The sequence below is a fragment of the Bombus pascuorum genome, chromosome 2 (genome assembly GCF_905332965.1).
Source record: "Bombus pascuorum chromosome 2, iyBomPasc1.1, whole genome shotgun sequence".
Taxonomy (NCBI): domain Eukaryota; kingdom Metazoa; phylum Arthropoda; class Insecta; order Hymenoptera; family Apidae; genus Bombus; species Bombus pascuorum.
The window spans coordinates 7,618,241-7,640,764 of NC_083489.1; the positions used below are offsets into that span (position 1 = coordinate 7,618,241).

The following is a 22,524-nucleotide window of genomic DNA, read 5'->3' on the forward strand; positions in this document are numbered from 1 at the left end:
GCCTACGTGCAGACCCTTTCTTGTATTCACCTTTCTCCAACCCTGTTACCCAGTACCCCCCTTTCGATCAACGAAAGTAAAACCAAAAAGCGTGCCAGAGCCGGAGGGTAAAGAGTCAGGTGTGGAAGGGGTGGTTCACGAATCTGATGGAGATAACGATCGCGGCGCTCGGAGCAGCAAGTAGCTTGCAGGTACTCAAAATCGGCCTCGAACGAGAGAGAAGAGACCGGTCCGTAAACACTTGTACGCGACGTCCTACGGTGACTCGCGGAGGGCTTCCATGGCTCGGTATGTTCGAGACCACGCTGTGTGGTCCTCTTAAGGAGGCTGCGCGAAGTCCAGGGTACCGGACCAACAGCCACCCGAGCGACGAAAGGGGAGATACGATGGCAAAGAAGGGGAGGAACGAGGGTGGGGAGAAAGGTGGCAGCATGTGACCCCGAAGCGTCGTCCCGAGGAGACTCGCCTCCTAAGGTGATTTACGTTTCGCCAATGGCGCCTTTTGTCTAGCCAGCCGGCTGTCAGACGTGTTTGATTTTCGCAATATATTATACGCTCGACGAATTATACTGCGCCCGGTCGCGGCCATAATTCAACGGCGACGAAGTGACGCGCGAAGCTGTTCGACGACGCGACCGATTCTGCGAACGAGCCAGGACCGGAAACGTCGTTCCCCACGCGCCACGATCGTGTCTGTCCCGACCGTTCCCACGACCACGTGGATAAATCCTCAGGGATTGAGCTTGTTTTGCTTGATTTTTGGCTGATGAACTATGTATATGGTGTCCTTTGTCCGGAGGAGATACGAGATGACTGCGACGATCGGTGTGGGTGATGTCGCTTGGATGGAATGCAAATGCGATTGGAGAGGTACGATGGTCAAGTCGATGTTTATGTAGTAGCGAAATGGCAAGGATGGATCGCGTGTGAGAAACGGGGAAATGCTTGATTCTCGTGAGAAGATGTCGATTTCTCTATATTTTAATTCAGAGAAGACGTAACCATGCATTGGTTTTCCTAGGTGAAAACTTCGACGTGGCTGATTTCATTTGTTTCGTAATAACATAGCTGTCTTGTTACAACACTCCTGGGATGTAGACTAAACACGACAGAATCGTAGATACTTAGCATAAAATAATATTCGGCCAAGTCGTGATCGAGATCCTCCAGTTAAATTCATATGATAATATTATTTTCTTAGAAAATATTTTAAATCGAAATACTAAAACATTTTAATGTCCAATTTCGTCCAGCAATTCTATATCTAAAATAAATATTCCGGGATCCATCACATCCGCTGAATCAGTATTTTTTTATCGAATAAAAATTTTTAAACATATTTGTATTGTACAGTTAACATATTTTAACTCCAATCTGCAACTCTGAATTTCTTTGTATTAAATAGCTAATTTTGCACGACAATCGTATGTCCAAAATAAATATTCGTCCGATATAAATAAAAAGATCTACTCTTATCCAAAAAAAGTCGTCTCCACGTTCTGAGCACCTTATTCTATATTCATCGAATTGCGAATCCTTCCCTCTATAGTTTTACGCTGAAGCGTCGCGTAATTAAAACACGATCGCCACGTTTTAGAGGCTTCTCGAGCGTCTGTCGCCTCTGCTTTCGTTCCCATGGGAATCCCCAGGAATTCTCGTGGAACAGCCGGATAATTAAAGAAGCACGCGAGGGCCAGACTAATTTCATCCGACGAACATCGTGCTACGATTCGAACAATGTCCCCTACATCGACCGTAAATAGGAAACGCAGATATAAACGCGCGTTCCTTCGCGCGTAATTGGGCGCGTGCATCGCTGTTTGAAAGTGCATGTCACGTTAAGTGGTTCCGTCGCGAGTCTTATCTTATCGAGGGTAGTAGAGATTGGTGAAACAACTACGTATCTCACTGTACAACACGTTTCTTGAAATTACTTCTTCAACCTGGTTTTTTCGGTTACAGTGTATGTGTACTTAAGAAATTTTGGAGAAGTGGAAATAAGAGAGTTGAAATTGAGGTCCCGTTTTAAAGAATGCGGTTTTGAAGATACGTTTAGTTTGGTTAGGTTTCGTTGTGTGATTACGATGTTGTAGAAAGGATATTTTTCCACGATATTTATGTTCAAGCCTAGTCATTTTATCATATTAGATTACCAAAAAATTCGAGGACGTTTCTACGATGCCTAACAATGTTTCTACTGTATTATGCAACCATACGTTAAGTCGAATACTTGAAACTCTTTCCAATAAGAATAAAAATTCACCTGGAAGAAATTCGAGATTGAAACTTCGTTCGAATCGTCAACAATACATTTTTCTTACGAATGATTGAAACGTTACGCTTTTTCTACGTATATTCGATCGACTAACTGAATTTGTATTAGAAAAGGAATAAAATTATAAATGACGAAAACTTAGTGGGTGATTAATATAATTAATTCTAGCGATGATTCTAACGATTCTAGTTTGAGAGGAAACGGGGATTCGCGGCACGACAAATGGGATGCGAAGAGATCACGAACGTACCCGTTTTTCGAGAGTGAAACTGCGTTCGAAAGTCCGCGGCGCACGGCGAAACGAAAACTGATCTCGTACAAGGCGTCCTTTAATTGGTCACGTTCGATCCGCTTATCAGCGGGAACGCAGGATCGGCGAAACCGAGTATCCCCTACAGAGTGTTCCCGTGGGAACGATCGTTAATTGTCCATAAAATGCACTCTCACCTGGCACTGTGCTAAAAGCAGAACCGTGTTCGCCACGGAAGAATCACGTATCCGCGAGAGGACAACGATCATCCGAAAGAAATAGCTCCTGCCCCGTTCCCCGCCCCTCTTCTGTCACGTTTCTACCTTCGATAGTTTTGCAAGGGTGTCGATGAATCTTTCGTTAGCGATTACTACTATCCTAACTACACAAGTATTGCATGGAGTATCAAGGAAATAGGAAAGCTTCAAGCATAATACTTTTATTTGAAATAACGAGCTTTACAAGGGTCAATTTACGATACGGATGTTTGCAACAACTAAGTAAATTAAGTAGCTTCGAGAAATTATTAATCGCAGCAAACTCTTGTAATCTTCTCAACGTATCCTTTTGCAATTAATTAATATCCTCTCGCAGTTTCATCGGTAATTAATTCCCACCCTCTAGATTCGACTACCTAGATTAATTTCGCATTTGAATCTGGAGAATAGGAATTAATTAACAAACTGTAGGCTCGTGACTCGAACATGCGTAAAAATTGGCAAGTGCCTTTCTCAGCCAAAAAAGTATGTCATTGTTTAGAATTATCTGTGTCCGTGGCAAGAAAAAGAGGAAAAAGAATTTATATAAGAAGCGGTAAATGCAGGAAAAGTAGGTAGTAAAAAACGCGGTCGCATGTAAGATGGTAGAGGAATCGAGGGAACCGTTTAGCCAGTGTAAACATTTTATTACACGTCGGGGACGGTTGTATTCCCGCGAGCCGACCGAATGAATCGCGGCATTCCTCTCGGCGAGCGTTGCCGAGGATGAGAAGCCCCCTTTTCCTTCGCGTTCGAGAGCAAACAAACCGTGTATCTTTATTACAGTAATAACTATAATCTCGAGTCCCAGCGGAGAACCCTTCCTTCCATATACGATACACCCAGTCGTCGGCTCTCTTCCTCGAAACTGCGTAATCAGTTGCCGTCTACTTCACTGAAAGCAGCTCTCCTCACTTTGAATCACCTTAACCGACAGTACGGTAGGCAACCGTGGCTGAACACGCTCGCGACTTACACACGGAGGAACACGCCGCGTCGGTGTTCACTGTCATTAGAGGAGGGAACCGCGATTAGAGTTGAAATAGACTCCGGGCCTGATACAAACGACTCGCGATCAAATTGATTCGGTTGCAATTTCCGTGGGCTCCTTCTTCACTTCCAACCTTTCCTTTTCCCATCCTTTCGTGGCTTTCTTTCATGTAAATCCACCGACGATACCTCGTAAGTGGCCCACCTTTTTGCCCTCGCCGCTCTGACAATTATCGCTGGTTAAGAAGTATGATTTAGGTCGACGATCCACGGTAGTGGTATCCGCCAAGGTTTGTAAGAGACTCGGATTATATGGATCCTCTTAACGGCCAGTATCTTTTTCTTCCCTACGTCTTTATGATCGCTGGTTACAAGTTACTTTGTAACGCGTTTCGTTTATTGCGATTCTTGTAAAAATAAAAGACATTTCTGAATGAGCGGTATATCCACCCGAAAGATTACATTATGGACAAGAGTATGTCGAGAAAGGAGGATAAAGTACCTTCGTTCGACAACGAGCTTTTCAGAGCTGAAAAATGTCAAGCTTGAAAATTCCTTGTGTACTTAATTATTAAAAAACTTCCATCTTTCCAATTCACTCTTACGCATAGAATACGGTAGTTGTAGCTATTCTTAAACGCGCGTTCCAAGTATTCGAAGGATCGGTCGTATATCTTTTCGCAATAAGAAGAATCGCCACTTTCTTGCCAAAAAGGAAAAAACCGAAACGTAAAGCACGCGCATTCCTCGTTCCAAAAAATTCCACCTTACGTTCGTAGCAAGCTTGAGGCATCCGTAAAATCAAGCCCAGTGCCACACATCCACAAATCTCGGATCCCGAACAACCGTTTAAACATCGGAACGACCTCAGAAACGACAAGAGGCACTGAAAAAATATCATGGCGGTGCGATACACCGACGTGCGGCAATCGGTGGAGGCTCGTTAATTTCACGGGAGGATTTACAAGCTAGTGAACGCCTACCGTGTGTGCGTATTGCCTGACGATCATTCCGCGAGCCGGCAGCGTAAAACCCGCGCGACTAAGCTACGGTATTTTATACGGTGAATTTCATTGTGCTGTCCGCGTGAGAGAGGGTTGCAGAGGATAAGGGCGCGATATCCAAGGGATTTCGTTCCGCTCGTGGTGTCTCTCGTTAAGACATTCGCGCCTGTTAATGGGCCAGCGCGCGCGCAAGTAGCTTTAACGCGAACTAGTCGCCATACATGGCGCGGAAGCGACTGCTACTCTCATAAAATATGACGCGCATCTTCTTATTAGAAGTAAATTGTATCCTCATTACCTGGCGCGCTTCTAGCGCCGCTATCTCCTTCTATATTCCCTCGTGGTTCTCCCGCCTCCCTTCGTGGCTCGTTTTCATTTTGTTTAATCGCGATCTGACTCGAGCAAGGCAACTAATCAGACCACCGTTTGCAATCAGATTCCACGGAATATTAATAGCCTGGATGCTCTTTCTAGGCTTGTCCCTGCGTACACTGTCGCAGCGTCGATAACACGCAAAGTGGATGTTGGAATGTACCTAGTCCTGCTATAATTATTGGTATAAATATATCGAATAGCAATTTTAAGGATATAGGAAACGTTATAATGCGTAACTAATAGGAATTTATTAAGATCTACACGTATCAATTTTAGATTTATTTGAAATAAGGAAAACAAATTAATCGATGTTAGCTGAAATAGCTAGTCTTTGCTTTGACATGAATTTACAAACGATATTCGAGAATTCGCTCGGCTTGTAAACGAACAGTCTCTGTTCGATTCTTAAGGATTCCTTCAGTGGCTTCAAAAAATCGAAAATCTAATTAACGCACTAATACGGAGCACCCACTGAGACGCAAGACCAACTATTACTATTATTATTAATTTCTATTATTTATACGACGATGCAAGATTTTTTAAGCAATCGTCGTTCAAAATGTCCGATAAAATGACAAAAATTATAACAGGACGAGACATGTAGGATGTTGAGAAGTTTTGAGAACTGCTTAGGTGAGGAAGTAAGTGAATACGTGGCTGTATTATTTAATAAAAGATCGTTGAAGAGAGAGGAAGATAGAGAAAAGGGACCACACGGAGAGATTTCACGAAGAGATATCACGGAGGATTATTTCATAGAAACGAATTATGTAGGTATAAGGTGGATAACGGTGATTGAAATAATTCGTTGACGCGGATACGTAGGTCACTCGATCGTTATCAATCGACCCGATTCGTTAGCACGTTTAGAGTATCGGTCTGGTGCTCGCGTAACGCTGCATTTAAATCACCAAGCTGCATACTTGTTGCCTGATAAAAATCAGTCGGTACATTGATCGCGGGTAATTTATGAGCTGCCGTGTTGGGCATACCAGAGCGCTTACATAATTTATGAAATCGTCGTATAATATCTGGCTAGTCCTCTGTTCGAACGTGTTGCGCCAGAAAAAAACGCGTCCGCAGTCGCTTGTCTGTCACAGGATTTTCAGCCACGAACCTTTCGCGAAAGATAAATCACCGTCAATCTTATACCGGGTCTTTGCAGATTTGATTATTTATTAGAATTCATAGACAGAGAATTATGGGCCATTGTATGCAAAGTAGACGTACACCAAAATACTCCTCCGCAGTTCTACTTAATTCCTGGTGTATTCTCGTACTACCTGTTCAGTGCGATATATGTAGATAATTTTAGAGCGATCATAAAATGTGAGATAGGAAGTCAGGCTATCTGAATCGTTCAACGTCGAATATGTCAGAAACGTATCTATTTCGTGAAGAAATAGAAACTTGAAATACTACAATTCTTAAGTGTTAAATGTCATCGCAATTTCTCTGAAGTCCGTTATTTCCTTAACGCCTAGTAGCAGACCTTCGATGCCCCAAAAAGGACTATCGTTTGTATACGCTCATTAGCAAACGTAAATATTAACAAATGTCCATCATGATACTCTCGCATTTCTCAAAACAAGAGCAACAAGAGTAGCTATCTTCACGAGTGCACCCAATCTAGAGCGCTCCACAGATTCGTCGGTCACCCACCATTAACATTACTCGAGACTAATTGGATGCTCTTTCGAACGACATTAGCGTACCACGCGTGTCGTATACATTACCGTGCGTAACTTTAACCGTTCAAAAACATCGAGAGAAATGATCCTCGTCCGCGTACAAAATTGTTTCTCTCCTACGGGCGATCGGCCAAGTCCATTCAGAAGGATCGAGACGAATGTCGTCCGCCTCTCTTTCTCGATCGCCAACGAGAACGAGAATGAGCCTCTGGGCTGTGCGATTACTCATTGAAGACGTTGATTGCGGCTACGGCATACTTACCGAATCTCATCGTCGGCGGCCGAGCGAAGCAATAAAACGCGCCCGGCTGAATTTCGACGTAGCTTCCTCATTTTTTCTCTCTCTCTCCATCTTTTTTTTTTTGCGTTTCGCGCAGAGAAGCACTATTTTACGGCCTGTTAAAGGCCCGAGTAATTGTTCCATCGAGAACGAGCACTTGTCCCGGAGACTAATGGCTACTATTCGCTCGTCGCATGCTGGATCGCTCTTCTCTCTCACGGTGTCGTCAATTTTCGACCCAAAACCACGAACATAGTCCACTACGGCGAACTTTCGTTCGCTTCCTTGAATTCGACGTTATGCAACGTGTTTTTCGGACGTGTTACATGTAGCTGAGGGAAATAACACGTTCTGTACTTTGCTTTCTACGTCGAAATTTCGGTATAATTGCGGGCAGGTTTTTTTGCATTGTGTAATCGAAACTCTGCTGTTCTCTTTTCTTGGCTGAATCTTTTTTGTATCTTTCCGTGTTGTGCGAAGTATGTAGTGATAACAGGATGCCTTGTCTTTAACGTATCTTAAATTCCTTGTTGAATTTCCCTGTCAGCCATTTGCGTCATTGTAACTTGATAAAGCGTTGGAACATTCAAGTTTCTTGTAGGTTGCCTGACTTAGTAGACATTCTCGTCACAGGGAATCGATTAAAACTCGTTCATCGATACTTTTCGTAGGCGTCCATGCATAATCAATAGGGGAACTCCCACTGTTTTGCATTTCTCTCTGAAAGTGTTATGACACGATCCTTTGTAGCCACTTTGCCTGAATATTGATCAGCGAAACTTGTATAATTAAATTACGAATCGATTTTATCGATACAATAGACGTGCCAGACTGTTCTAGAGTTATCTGTTTAATCATAGAGACTCGATCATAGAGACTGTTGCCGAGATACAGAGACAAGGTAACGTAACGTCAGTGTTGAGATACCTATAAATACGCGTTATAGAAGCGAGAGATGCGCTTTAATGTATCCGCCATTAATCCTCCGTATACTTACACGCCGTAGCTTCGTGTAAATAAACGTTAGCCTGCGCTAATCTCGCCTGACATCGGGCTGACCGATAGACCGATTGATGCGACTATCGATGCGAGAATCCAGCGAACTTTCAGCGACAGGGAGCCACCGATTCTCGCGTGGGTGACCCATCTCATGCTATTGATCCATGTTCCACCTCTGGGCACGGTTGCTTTAGTTACCGATCCCAGTCCTACCTACAGATCCAGTGTCGGTGTCTATACCTTTGGAAAGATTAAAATGAAAAATCTGTTTGCGTCTTTTTACTCATTTTCTCAGTACTTTCCTATACACGATATATTATGTATTAATTATTACGTATTTTGAACGATACAACAGCACGTTCGAACAACCAAGAATCATCTTCTATAATGAAAGCTTCGTATAACTTACGCTACGAAGTGAAAATGCTGATTCACTGAAGATACGACGTGATACCCCACGTGCAATTGAAAATGCACGAACCTATTGTACAATTATATAAACAAAACTAATTACACTATGTAATCAGACATCGATTCTCATTCTTTCCCCTATCCCATTTATCTTTTATATGATCAGCCCTATTTCAAAGCTCTTAACGAAACCAGCAATCATCCCTATAATAGAAACTCCATAGGGGTCATAAAATTATCGTCGAAAACGAGGATCCTGGCCCGTAAACCCACTGAGCACCCCGAATGAGGATGAAAGGGAGATGAACACGAGCACCCTAGGGTCGATGATAAAAATTTGGGTCTCGATGGGTCTTCGAGCTAAGCGATCATGTTCCTGGTTCGACGTCCTTTCCATCTCGTCCACGCCACGAATGTGGGACGATAAAACGAGGCTCGCCCCAACAGCCAAATGAGGCGGCATCGTAAAACGCGCGTTTCGGGAAAGGTGCATCGAAGAAGGTCTTCATTCAGCTTGGTAACAAAGACCGCTTCGGTCGCTATGTGGAACGTATTCTATTTAAGAAACTATGTGCTTACTATAAAACTTATCGGTGTGATCTTGACAATGAGCGCTGCATATAGAGCGCGAATATAAAAGAACCGAGAATGTATTCTTGTTAGACTCAGATGAATATATTCAGACCAGTGAAGAAGCTTATGGACTGGATCGTTTAGTCATTAACTTATTTGAGATCTGCAACTAGAGGTTCGTCCCTGTGAATGGATATTTTGAAATCTTGATAGCTTCGAGCTGTCCAATACTTTTTTATCTTAAAACCAACACCACTTTGTAATTTCGTACAACGTTTTCTGCAATACTACTTCTGCGTGATCCTATTTCTCTGACCAGTTTCGTCGATACTGTCTGATAACGATAACACGAATTCCTTCCCGTGACGCATATGATGCGTCACTGCATTGAGTAGACATTATACGATGGACACAGTGCGTCAGCAATTTCAGCAAATTCACTTAACCAATATACCTTTGCGTTATCTGTCGTTGAATTATTGACTTTCAACTGAACTGTTTCTTGGAAATTGAACATCGATCGTGTCAGTATTTATGTAACGAGATTAAGAAATCACCAAAAAGCAAAGTTTATTAAATTGGTTTGTGAGAGGCTCGTTTACGTTCACGAAGATATCAAAATTCATAATCCGCCGTTATCCACCAGAAACAGCAATTTCGCACGTTCCTCTCACTCATACCCTCTTCCACCCATCCGTCGTATTCTCAAACATCCAACACCCACGCGAACACGACGACCCGAGACGCGGATCGCCAGCAGATCACGACCCCGTGATTTCGCGTGGAAGACAACTTTCGCAGGATGCCTGTAGCGTGCAGAAGGTGTCCATATTAATTCATGATGGCGCGTTATCGGACATTCCTCGCTGACGATAGGATCGTCCATTCTCGTGAGAAGATGCGACGCAGGCGGAAGCGACGCGCGCCACGCTCGAATCTAAATACCTGTCAGCCGTGTGTTTACACGGCACGACGTGACCGCGCGATAACGTTTGCACACGCTTGCACCTGCACGCGCTTCCATCGTCGCAGTTTTATCGCATTTCGCGGCCCAGTAACCCGCATAACCTGCGCGCTTATGATCCAAGAAGTTTCCACTTAATCCTTAAAAGGATGGGACAAAGCGTACGTTTCTGTGAGACTCGGTTTCATAGCTTCGAGCTATCGACTGGTCGAAGAATAGCTGCAAGTCGAAGATTATTTTATTGGCGGTGAATGGAAACGGGAATTTATGTTTCTTGGATCTGATAAGTTGCTTGGATATTGTTTTGTTGTCTGTAAGGGACATAGGTTAAGAAATTCCTGCTGATGTTTGGTTTCGTGAAATGTTTTAAGTTTACCAGTGTGAATTGTTTCGGTCTACTTCAAGATCCGTGTCTATATTCGTGTAACTTATTAGACTTGTCGATTTTAAACATGTTGAGGTTATTAGATGTGCGAACAAGGGAACGCGTGGATAAATTTCAAGGTAGAAAATATATTTTAACGCACAAGTGTAAATACAATTTGAGTTGGTCCAGATCCGCACGCTAGCAGTGTTATCCCATGACCGAAAGCCCTGAAGCCATCGTCGCCTGTCCACAGTTTATGGTCTTTGGCTTTCGTCCCAGTCTTTCGTCTATACGCTGTCGATGGCTTCGGTGCTTGAGAAAACTAAAAGACCAGATTTAGAGTTTTCTTAGAAGCGGTGACCACTTCAAGAAAACATAACGGTTCATGAGAATAGGCTTGTAGGCTTGAAATATAGTATAGCATAGTTCAAGTTTCATCTGTATCGTAATTGTAGCAAGGGACGTACGGACGTTGTCACGCTAGAATATTGCGATACTCATATAAAAAGATCCATTAAACTTACGCAACGAAGTTACAAGAACATCTATACTCCTCCAATTTTTATTAACGACGGTACCATTAAGTATATAGCTGTAAGATCACGAAATTTCCTCGATCACGAGTATCTTAAACCTGGTTCATAAATCAAGAAATCCAAAAGCATCGGAACCTGCAGTAGTCGCTAACATTCTCGTTCGTTACTTTCTACTCGATCCTCGTCCCTCGCTCCTCCATGATCCATCTCTGGGTAACCATCCTTCAGTCGGTCGGTCGCAATTACCGGCACACTTTTTCAAACGACCAGCCAAATCTCGGCGAATTAATCCCACTCGCGGCGTTCCTCTCGCGCGTCCACGCCTCTGTCCGATCGTCGTCCGCCTAACGCGGCCCAGTGACCCGAAAAACCAAGCTTTGCCCGTGATCTGAAACATTTTGTGGTCCTTCTACGGACAAACTAGTTGGCTTCCTTCGTTCAAGCTCCTCGACGTCGACAACGACGACGATAATCGCGAGGACGATCTCGCACTCCTCCTTCCACATGCTCTTCGTACTCGATCGGCACATTCTCTCTTCCAGCTGTTCCCGTTAATTATTCTCGCGGACTTTTCGCTCGCCGCTATGTCCGACCGCAATGACGAATCATTAATCACGCGTGACACGCCCGTACCAGCGATCTAATTATCGGCTAAAAGAGCACGCGGATACCCGCACCGAGCTGCTGCCCCGGGGGTAACTCGTGCTCGGCAGGTGAACCTGATCTATCACCAAGAAACTGATTTTCCATGCTGGAAAATCGAATCGATAAAGTTTTGTTGCGAAGAGAAGATGTTGCGTTGCTTCTTTGCTCTTTGATTTTCGTTTTTTCCTTTCCAGCAGAATAGGAAATAATTATGAGCTTTGCAAGGTGTCGAGGATAGAGTATAAGTAGAATACCAGCTGGCGCATTGATGGGATGACGAAGCGTAAATCAGATCTCTTCTGGTTAGTGAGAAGACTGTCTATTCGGTTAATCATGTACGATGGATTGCGTATTGCACAGAATTTTGGTAATATTTTGCGTCTATTGCATTTTATTTTCTTTATGAAAACTTCAATGGGGTTGCGTTATTAACAGATTCTAAAGTGTTTAGGAAACTCATTCGCGATCATCACCGACTTTTCATCCATCGTCGTTACGTAAATGACTGGAATAAGAAAAAATCGTACAATAAAATGAAAACGTCAAAATGGGTGAATCTTCCTTTCTCTTGCCTCGTTAATAAATTACTCGAATTTGGTACGAGATGTGTATTTATTGGGAGAACGCAGCAGTACGTAAAACAGACCAGCGTGTCGTGTGTTCAAACGTTTCACTCGAGGTGTACTATGACGTTCATAAATAACCAGACCTCCGCCGTCGAGCACGGAACGGCCACGATCGTTCTTAATTATTTAACGAATCCAGGCAGACGTTAATTACTCACTGTCCTGCCGCGTTAAATTCTCCAGTTACGTGCTAGAAGGTAGCAAATATTGCGCTTGGAGAAACTTTGACGATGCCAGTCATGAGCTTTGACTTGAAATTTATCGCGCGCCGAGCACTTACTGTGTTACGTTGAAATGTGTAGCGATTACAATAAAACTGTTCGTACAATGGAAACTTTCGTTGTTAGGAAGATAAGAAGGATGTGGTTTCAATTTTTACGTAAAGGTTTTAAAGCAGGAGGTGATTTTTAGTTTTCTACTTTCTAAAAGATCGAAAAGAAAAATAATTTAATCGATACCGCTCGATGATAAACAATTTTTCCATTTTATTAATAACATCGTATTGTTACAGGTACTATCCTGGTTCTGCAAGAAAGGCGACGACGTGCTATCGAAACACGCGCAACATTCCGCGACGAACCTATCAGCGGCGCGACTTCACGAGAGAGAATTCGAGAAGTTCTACTTCACGTCGATGGTGAGTACCCTAGAACGTACGAATACACCTCTCCATTATTTTGATGATTGATAGGATACATAAATCGGTCGAAAAATGCTCAAAAAGAAAAAAGAGATTGTTAGAATCATTAAAGAAAAGATTGAAAATTCAGTACTTTGATTAACTGATTAATAAACTGATCAAGCAAGGTGGAAGTTGGAATAGTAAGTTTGGAACGTAAGCGAAAGTCTGAGTATATATCTACGAAAGCTTCGACTTGAGCGCTACGCTAACTGTTTCAAATAATGGAATCGAAAGCAAGTCAAGATCGGCCCATATATGTCCCGAGATTTCACTTTTTTCACGTCTCATCGAGTCTTTCGTCACGGTTCGATACCGAAGAAATCCCGAGGAGAGTCGGCCGAAATGACTGAAAGATAATAAAAGGCTTCTTTGTGGCCGGTTGCAAATATCACCACCAGTTTCGCAAACTTCCTCCTTTGCTACCGGTCGAATCAATCGGAGAAAAGGTACACGTGTTTCGTTTAAAAATAAAAAAAAAGAAAACAGTAAAAGGATACAAGGAAGTGTATTAGCTTCGGCTTTAAAGGAAGGCGTAATATGAATATTAGATGCTCCATAGATTGGATCAGATCGAAGATAGGGATTTCATTTAGACCGATGAACGTGTAACGATGACTTTCGGATTTCGTTGGACAGGAAAACTGCAAAAAATGGATTGAATGTACTTTAAGTAATTGTGCGTGTCACTGGTGAATGTGATTTTGACGTAAGAACTTGTTCCAATTTGAAAGGAATATTTATTTAATTTTTTTATAATTCATGGTACGTAGGATAACGAATATATCAGGAAGGATCGAGAGTAAGTAAAGATGTAAACATTAAAAAGAAAGTTACGAAGATCTATAGATCTATACTATTTTACCGACAAGTATCCGTCGATAATAATATTCTTTTTTACATACTTCTTTAATAAAAGACATTTTCAACACGAAAACGTATGTTATCTTATATTAGACATATGCATATAGAATCAAAATGTAAAGAAATTCACAATGGGAAAGTTCTTTGAATAAGATTTAAGGAAACAAATTTCCATCTGTGGTTCAACAGATCTCGATCATGAAGGATCGGTAACTCGATTTTCTAGTCAGGTGGTGCCGCCTAGTGTCATCCACTCGAAGCGTCTTCCTGCAATACCGACCGATAAACGCCGCGTAAATTGAACTACGTTAAGAAGCGCACGAGCCCGCTAATGGCAGCGATTATTTTTCTGCCGTGACTCGAGGGAATTGTTTAAATGGTTGGAATCTCATTTGCGCCCCGTAATGGTCAGATCGAATCGCGGCCATTAATTCGAAGACGCGAAAGCGCCTTGCCAGTAACTTTCGCAATTAGAAACGTATTCACGGAGAGTCGATTAGCCGGCGCAAACCTGAGTGGATTGCAATGTCTGGTCTTATCAATCGATCGTGCATGCCCGTGTCCGGCGACGACGCTTTCCGTTCGGTGATAACGGGGCCAACGCGACAACGTGACCTCCGCTTTCTGCGTTTCCCATTTTCTCGATAACCGATCGCAAAAGTGTCGGAGAACCTTGAATCGCAATTAAGTAAAGGTATACGGCAATGATCTATTCGGGCGACTTGTCGCCGCTTATCGGCGAACCTTTTATCGGTGAACGTGGCGTTGGCGAAACGGTATGTCGTTTGAAAACTTGAACGCAACGAGTTCCTCTATTATATACCGAACTGTTCGAACTTTTTTCAATATTTTCTTATTACTTTTGATAAATCGTAAAGTTCCTAGAATAAGTTTAAGCCTTTAGTATCCTTGGACGAGATATCTCGCGATACGTCATTTCTACGATACCATCGCGTGGGTGTTTTAATATTTAAAAATGAATCTCATCGCATGTAAAAGTCTAATAAATAGGTCACTCGTGTTTCTATACACGACACCTATTCCTTCGGTGACAGAATATTTATCAGCACCGCAATCTGTGGAACTTATCTTTCATTTTTCAACGTCCCCTTGCAAATAACTCTGCAAATGAATTTTCATACGTGCACGCGTATTTATTGGCTGATGTTAAGTAGATGCATCTGGACCAGCGGGGGGTGGCGCAATGGACGACGATCCCGCGTGTGAAGAGGTCCTATTTTCATCCACATCTCGAACCGGTCCACGTCCACCGGTACCTTTATCGTCGAATTAATTTACGATCATTTCGATTGATACGCTCTTTAACTGGACGTCTTGCAATTAACCGGACGCTCCAAATATCGGGTTGCTCGGTGCAACGCGGTGCGATGTAGCACCGATCGCTTAATAATAAATCGGCGATATGTTCCAGTTCCGTTCGACCGACCCAAATAAACGGTTTTCTCGATCGTCGTTGACAATTATGACAGGACCGTGTGGGCAGGGTGCCGATGGGGGTCATTGTGCCGTCGCGGCCAATAAAAAAACGTCCATGGCAGTTTGGATAATGATCCAACAACTTGCAACGACCACGTGAAACACGGATAATTGAAGTGGGTGCCATATGATTAATTAATGTGCTGCTCGTTCGTTCGGGATATACATCTCTCGCTTGTCCCTCGATCGCTCCCTGGTCGGATTAATTGAGCAACAACCGCTCCTCCGGTGGTGTCTTTTTGCGCTTCGTGAACTTGGTTATCGCTCGGTGAAAGTCAAATTTAAATTAGTGAATTGACGGGCTCGAAAAACGGATCCTGTTTCATTTTCCATTTTCGTATTGGTCAGTTTCTTTTTTATAGATGTGCTTAAGAAGAATAAGCAGAGAGATATTCAGATTTGCAATGAGTACTCTTTGAACTTTAAGTGTCTACTTTCGGGCACAAGTATCGACAAAATCATCGCAACTTGTAGCTGCGTAATGGAATTAAAAAATTAATAAAAAGTCGAGTTGATTAATTTAGCTTCCGAGGCACTCAAATCCTGCCCTGTCCCTAAATCATGCAGCTCTTGCGTACCATTTGAAACCGATCGAGCTACCAGTTCTTTTCGCCATTTACAATCTGTTCTCACTTTCCGTGAGCGTAAATTTCTCCGAGATTCTTCGAGTGAAAGAGAACAAGACCTACCAATTACTAGCGACGTTTCTTTTTTACCAGTCGACCGCAAGCGACCCTACGTTTTGTCGTATTGACGATCGTTACCCGGAAGGTGGACGGTGTTTCCTCGAAGTACGAAGCGATGTCGCGCGCCGGAAGCCGCATTCGGCCACGGCCATCGAGGCGAACAGCGTTCTGTTAACCCAATTACGTAGACGAAGAAGAGGAGGCGTCGCGATCGTGGCGTGAATAAGAACGAGATGTCTGCGTTTTAATAGGACGTACGTGAAATCACGACTACCACTCCCGAAAGGAAATGCTCACACCTGAAAAAGAACCGTGTTCCTCGAGCAAACACAGAATTCTCGTGAACGCCCGACGAAATTTTACCGCAACCGATCGTGAAAGTGGATGGCATTTTTCTTTTCTTTGTAGCTTCCGGTGGAGAAATGTCACGGAGTCGGAATTGGTTCGTTTTTGTGATGGCATGATTGAGTTTTGGGTAAGAGTGGTTCGTTGGAACTCGTTCAGTGTATTGTTAGTTTCATCGGGTTTATGTGGAGGTAAAAGTGTGGCGTTTTGTAAGATTTTATGGACCAATATCTTATATTCAGTTTCTTATGTACGTGGTCAAGGAATCTTAAATGCATCTTATGAAATAACTTTACGACTGTGGATAATTTTAAAAGGACTTCGTTTTCGCTATATTTTCAAAAATGTCGAAGCTTTGAAATTGAACTAAACACTGAATTTGTTCGAATTTTTCATTGTTTGATAAAAGATTCATAATGTATACCACACAATCAATCTTTTAGAATAATATTTCTGTACAAACATCTCAACCTCGCAAATATTTGAAATTCAATCTCTCCGTACAATGAACAGGAACTTAGGCTGAAAGAAATTTTAGCGTGAAGAAGATAAGAATCTTGTATGGGCGATCACCTCGAAGAGCTCGGCTTTCTAGCATATTCTCGTCGATATGATCGCGAGGAACGATGATTGCGACGCGTTATATCCGGTGGAGAGTGGACGCGTGTCGCGAATCGCGATCGGGAAATCGTTTCGAAAACTCGATTGCAACATACCAAATCGGTACAAGGCGGTCATGCTCGTTAGCCCCGGCGTTTAATTCGCCGTTCGCCACCCTGGAAATTGCGAATCTCGCGCAAGCTTCGGCCTCGAGCCTCCTCGGGCCTGTTCAATTAAGACGCGCGAGCAACGCTGCTAATTAGCCAATAAATATGGAAACACGCGGCGAGCCTCGCCTCGTGTGCGTGTTAATTGAATGATTAAAATGTTAATCAGCTTTCTCGAACCGGAGTGGTCGCTTTTTCGTTTCGTTCGGATGACACCTATTTGTTTCACCTTCTTACGAGCGTACTCGATGAATCTGCTATGGTCGTTTGCAAGTTTAGCAACGTTCAAGTAAGAACAAGATACATCTGGAGGATTTAGAAAATGTACATTCTGATGAAGAGTTTATTTGAAAACTCCATTATGTACGTTTAACTTGCTTCGTTGAGATATACATTATCGAGTACTATTAAAGCGTTCGACGATAAATAGGCACATAATTCAATGTTGAAATACAGGGTGCGCCGTTAGAATCCGGACAAAAGAAGTTTTGTGCAGAAAGTTGTTTATTTAAGTCAATACACAAAAACACATGAAAATGTTGTTATATCTCATTTAAAGGGTCCTTGCTGAGAACTTTTATTCTATGTAACCACCCTCTGCCTCTATGACCTGCTCTATTCTTGCTCTAAAGCGCGAGCACGCTGACTTCAACTGGTCGCGTTTAATTGTCGCGAATTCTGACTCGATAGCAGCTCGTAGGGAGTTGACGTTGGGGTGCCTGCATTTATTAGTTTGTCTCTCGATAACGCCCCACACGTAATAGTCCAATGGGTTTAGGTCGGGACTGTTAGGAGGCCAGAAATCTTTCGACCAAAACATGTCCACATTGTCAGAGAGCCAATTTTGAACAAGATGACTTGTGTGAGCAGGTGCGCCATCTTGTTGAAATAAATACGGCCTTCCAGAAGCCGTAATTTCCATCCACGGCTTTATTACTGTCTTCAGGACCTCCAAATAAACCTCCTTTGTGATTCTTTCGCCTTTTTGGAAGAAGTGCGGAGGCATGACGTCGCCCTCACTTGAGACAACGCTCAAAACGTGAACACTTGCTGGAAATTTGGTTTTGCCCACAACAAAATTAAATTACCGTCGATCTTGGGTAGCTAAAGAATTTTATAATTTCGACCGGCGTTCTCCCGGCGCGAAGACTTTCTATAATCGCCGCTCTTCTATCGTATTCCGGGTTTTGCTTAACGAGTTCTGTCATTTTGAGGTTATAGAAGACTTATTGACATATTTAACTAACTTCAGAGTCAATCAGCACAAACATCTGAATTCTAATATGGTGGGAACTACAAATTGAATTCTGTCCGAATTCTAACGGCGCACCCTGTACATCTTTAAATTTCCTCGCCGTGTAAAGCTCAGCGATTTTCTCGACCCTCGTAGCCCCAATTTTCACTGTAATATATCGCGTTTAATGCCTCCGCGAGCCCATTCGTTTCGAATAATCGATCCTTCGCTCTGTATTCAAATTGCAAAATATTCCGCTGGCTGACGACGAGTGATCACCGAGCAATTCAATTGGCCGCCTTATCTAAGAGCGAGGCTGCACCCGCGAAATTAGGGGTCCGCCCGCTTTTCGTCAACCCTGAATTTTATTAGCTCTACCCTCCAGGAGTTCGTGGCTGGTGGTGCGAAAAGCTTAATCGCCTAATCGAGCTCCGATCCACGTGCAACGCCCATCGAAAATTCGACGGATTCGCTGGCTCGAGGGATGAAGATACATATATCCCTCTCGAAAACCAACGCAACATCTGTCGTGGCGATTTTCTCTTACGTTAGTAATATCGTTGAGATCTTGATTATCCTGAGTGAGAAAATTCAGATGAAAAATATTTCGTAACTGGCCATGTTTGCAGAAAAAAGCGATAACTTTGTAACTTCTTGAAACACGTATTTCGTCAAATACTCAGGAAATTATGGAGAAAGATTGTACCTGTATATTTTCTCTTAAATGACATGAAACATCACATCGTTGTTAAGAAAAGAAAAAGAACGAAAGACAAGGAACAAATTGCCTATCACAGGCTAAATGGCTTGCACTTCTCTCGAGATCAAAAAAACTGAGAAAAAAAAAAGCGAATACGCATTTGCCTGGATAAAGCGGCGCATCTGGAGAACGAGAATTCCACGCGAGCCGAGCCGATCGAAGAACGGTGCAACAAGATGCATTAACCCATTAGTGCACGAGTATGCATGCGAGTGAATCGTCTGACAGAGACGAAGCTACTTCTTGTTACGCATAGCTGGCCGTACGTAGCGTAGGTGTAACGCGAAAAAATAAAGCGCGAATGCACTTCGACTGATATGTGGGTTAATCGACGGGCAAAGTGGAACGATGCTACCTGGTGCCTCCTCGTTAAGAGGTGGGCTGAGTCTTCCGGGTCTTCCTGTTCATTTTTCTGGGCTAACACTGTCAGTTGTGTAAAGTGTACTGGGTTTAATTTCCATATATTTTGGAAAATATCTAAGAAAGTCATAAATGGATATTTATACAAATTCATATCTTAATGGATATAGTTAAAAGATTGGGAAATCAGAAAAATATGATTCTACCTTCTAAATATTATAACGATTGTATTGACTATTTATATCTTTCAAATTCCCAATAAACGCAGGAAGAAAGTAGTCTAGTTATAAATTGATAATTATTTACGTCTTAATATCGCGAAATGATTATAACTCCGGCCAAAAAACATTAACAGAAGATATCCACACGAGAGATATCTATAACGACCGAAGAATTAAATGCTCGTGCCATGAAATTAATTAAACTATTAATTAAACCAGGTTATGAGACGGCTTAATCTAAAAAGGAAATCGCAGATATCTAAAATTAAAGGAAACTGCCGTGAAAGTAACTCTCGTCAAGTAACTCAATCATGATCGATAGATGGGCGTTATTAATTCACTGTAACTGTCCATAAAGCAAATCACCAGGGCACCGCGCGTCGCAGAAAAAGACTGATTGCATCCAGTTATACGGGACAGAACGCGTTTCTGGCAAAAAACCAAACTACGCTAACGACGCGCTCAACCCAAATATGAGAATTCCGAGCGGATCGGGGCGCGAGACAAGCCGAGATAAATCCACGTACAAGGTATTCCAAGGTCTTCCCTTTTCTTACACGCTAAGCTCACCGTGACCCGTTACATTTACGGGGCGGAAGGCGTGGCGTTTTACGGTTTCCTCGTAGAAGAGACGTCGCGCCGGGGGTAATCGCTAAAACTCGATTGCATAACGCGATATCAACGTCGCCTGTTCGAAGGAAACGTCGCGACGCGCCATAAATGACATCATATTCTCTTTTTACGCCTTTTTTGTTGTTTTTTTACTATTTTTTTCTTTTCTTTGCTGCTTCTCTCTTCTTTGCACGAAGGCTGCGCGAACATCCGAGAAGTTTTGCAATTGTCATGTCGCGAGAATAGGTTTCGTTAAGATGGCTCTCACGTTCTCTGAAGAACAATGAGCATCGCGGAATGAATTGACGCGACTCTCGTCACGGACCGATCCTTTGCAGGCAGACGATTACGCGATACAGTAGCATGAGATTTAATTCGAACGACGTTTGGTTGTGAAATAATTGAAAAACTAATCAAACAAGAATACGATATTTAGTGCAGGTGCTATCGTAGCAGATCTTCGTTACAGTTTTTTATTGAAATTCGTACTGCTCAATTCTTCCCACAATGGAGTTACTCTAATTTCTGCGCGCGCTCTTCCATCGTATTATTCTTTCTCCTTTGAATATATATAAGGACCCTCGTTTGCTCCTCTCACACGTACTGTTTTCTATGCGCATTTGTTACGCTTGGCAACTTTTGCTCCAGGTGTTCGAAGATTTTAATTTTCAAACGACACGGACGCTCCTTCGTTGAATATCTCGCTGGAACATGCAGTGCAAATGTTAAGTGAGCGTCGACTTCATGAAAGTGAAGAACCGAAGCTAAAACGTGCTTCGTTTGCTATTTAAACGTAAAAATCTGTTAGTATAATGCACTTAGTTTTCCTTGGGTCAGTACATACGTCCGCGACAAGCTCGATTCGTCTATGTTATTTAACGATACGTAGACGGATCAGACTTGCATCATTTACCCCTGTCAATCGTTGTCCTGCCGGTACATATATACATTTCCCCGTAATCTCGTATGCAAATCGGCAAAATAGAGGCTGACATTAGCTGTCGAGTCCAAACAACGTAAATAACTCGATGAAATATAGAGAAGCGAAATTATCTGCGATTCTAGAAGGCGATACGCGATCCACTTTCGTTAACGGCTTTATCTATGTTTCCTTTCCTTTATGTAATAAAGTTATCACAACATTAAGGATTCTCAAACTAATGCAAAATATTTGCAGAGGCAACGGCAACGACAGCAAAATTTCCGATACATGTTTACATGGAATTGCGAAATTTTCATTGTCGAGAAAACTGTCAAATCTCTGGTGATCATTTTTCGCGTCGATACGAATAAATGCGTACATGACTACGTCCACAATGAAACCACGAATCTATCGTCACGCGAGATAATATCCATTGAGACACGCAAATTCGTTCAATTGGAAACGGTTCCTGGTAGACGAAACGTTCGATGAGCATATTACGGTACACACCGAACCGATCTATGACTCGTTTAAGAATCTTTGACGCCCGTTGCGCCAGCCTCGAGTTACGTACGTGCTCTTCATGAAAAATGAATGGGTGACCCGATGGCTTATGCGGCATTACGCGGCGCGTGTACATGTGCCGCGTAGAAATGAGTGGAAAACGTAACTGTACCTTAATATCTTCTCTGCGAGATGTCATCGTTGGAAACGTGTCGGTTACTCTCTTGGGCTTTGTTCATTGCCGCTTAATAGCGCCGCGAACGTTTATGGATAACTATACGATACGAACAGGTTGATGGGGAGCATTTGCGAAATATAGAATGCCAGCGTTAACGTGCAACTGGATGTGACTACATACATGGTGATCCACTAATCGTGGAACGATCGACAAGTGATATTATGAGAAAAAATAAATCTAAGATATAGGTAGAGCATAATTATGTTTTTCTAATATGTTGTTCCGTTTTCGATAAAATCTAATGTGAACGTTCGTCTAGTATATGTGAACGCGGTTAATTAATGGCTCGGCACAAAAGTGTAGAATACGATTTTTCCATTTAAGGCATCGTTTTCCAGAGTCACGAAAATGTGATATTTCATATTTTTGATGTATCTTTTCACACCCTTGCAAATTATACCATAATTATTGGGACACCCTATACAGCATGATATTGCCATGTGTATTACTATATGTTGGGCATCTTGGATAAATAGCCGTAAGAAACGCTATTAGGATCATGTAAATTGTAAATGACACTCGAGTGAATAAAAGTAGCCCGATGTATAATAAGTGAGAGCATATCTAGTTAAAGCAATCTATTAAATGTTTA

General features: G+C 42.6%; 1 protein-coding gene across 5 annotated transcripts in view; it reads left to right on the plus strand.

The window, feature by feature from the left end:
* The window catches only part of LOC132904525 (uncharacterized), a 307,845-nt gene that overhangs the window by 241,182 nt on the left and 44,139 nt on the right, over window positions 1-22,524 (plus strand). For all 5 annotated transcript variants that reach the window (XM_060955100.1, XM_060955102.1, XM_060955101.1 and 2 more), the window contains exon 13: window positions 12,755-12,880. In XM_060955100.1, the coding sequence (XP_060811083.1) occupies window positions 12,755-12,880 (126 nt within the window). The remainder of the gene's footprint in view (window positions 1-12,754; window positions 12,881-22,524) is intronic.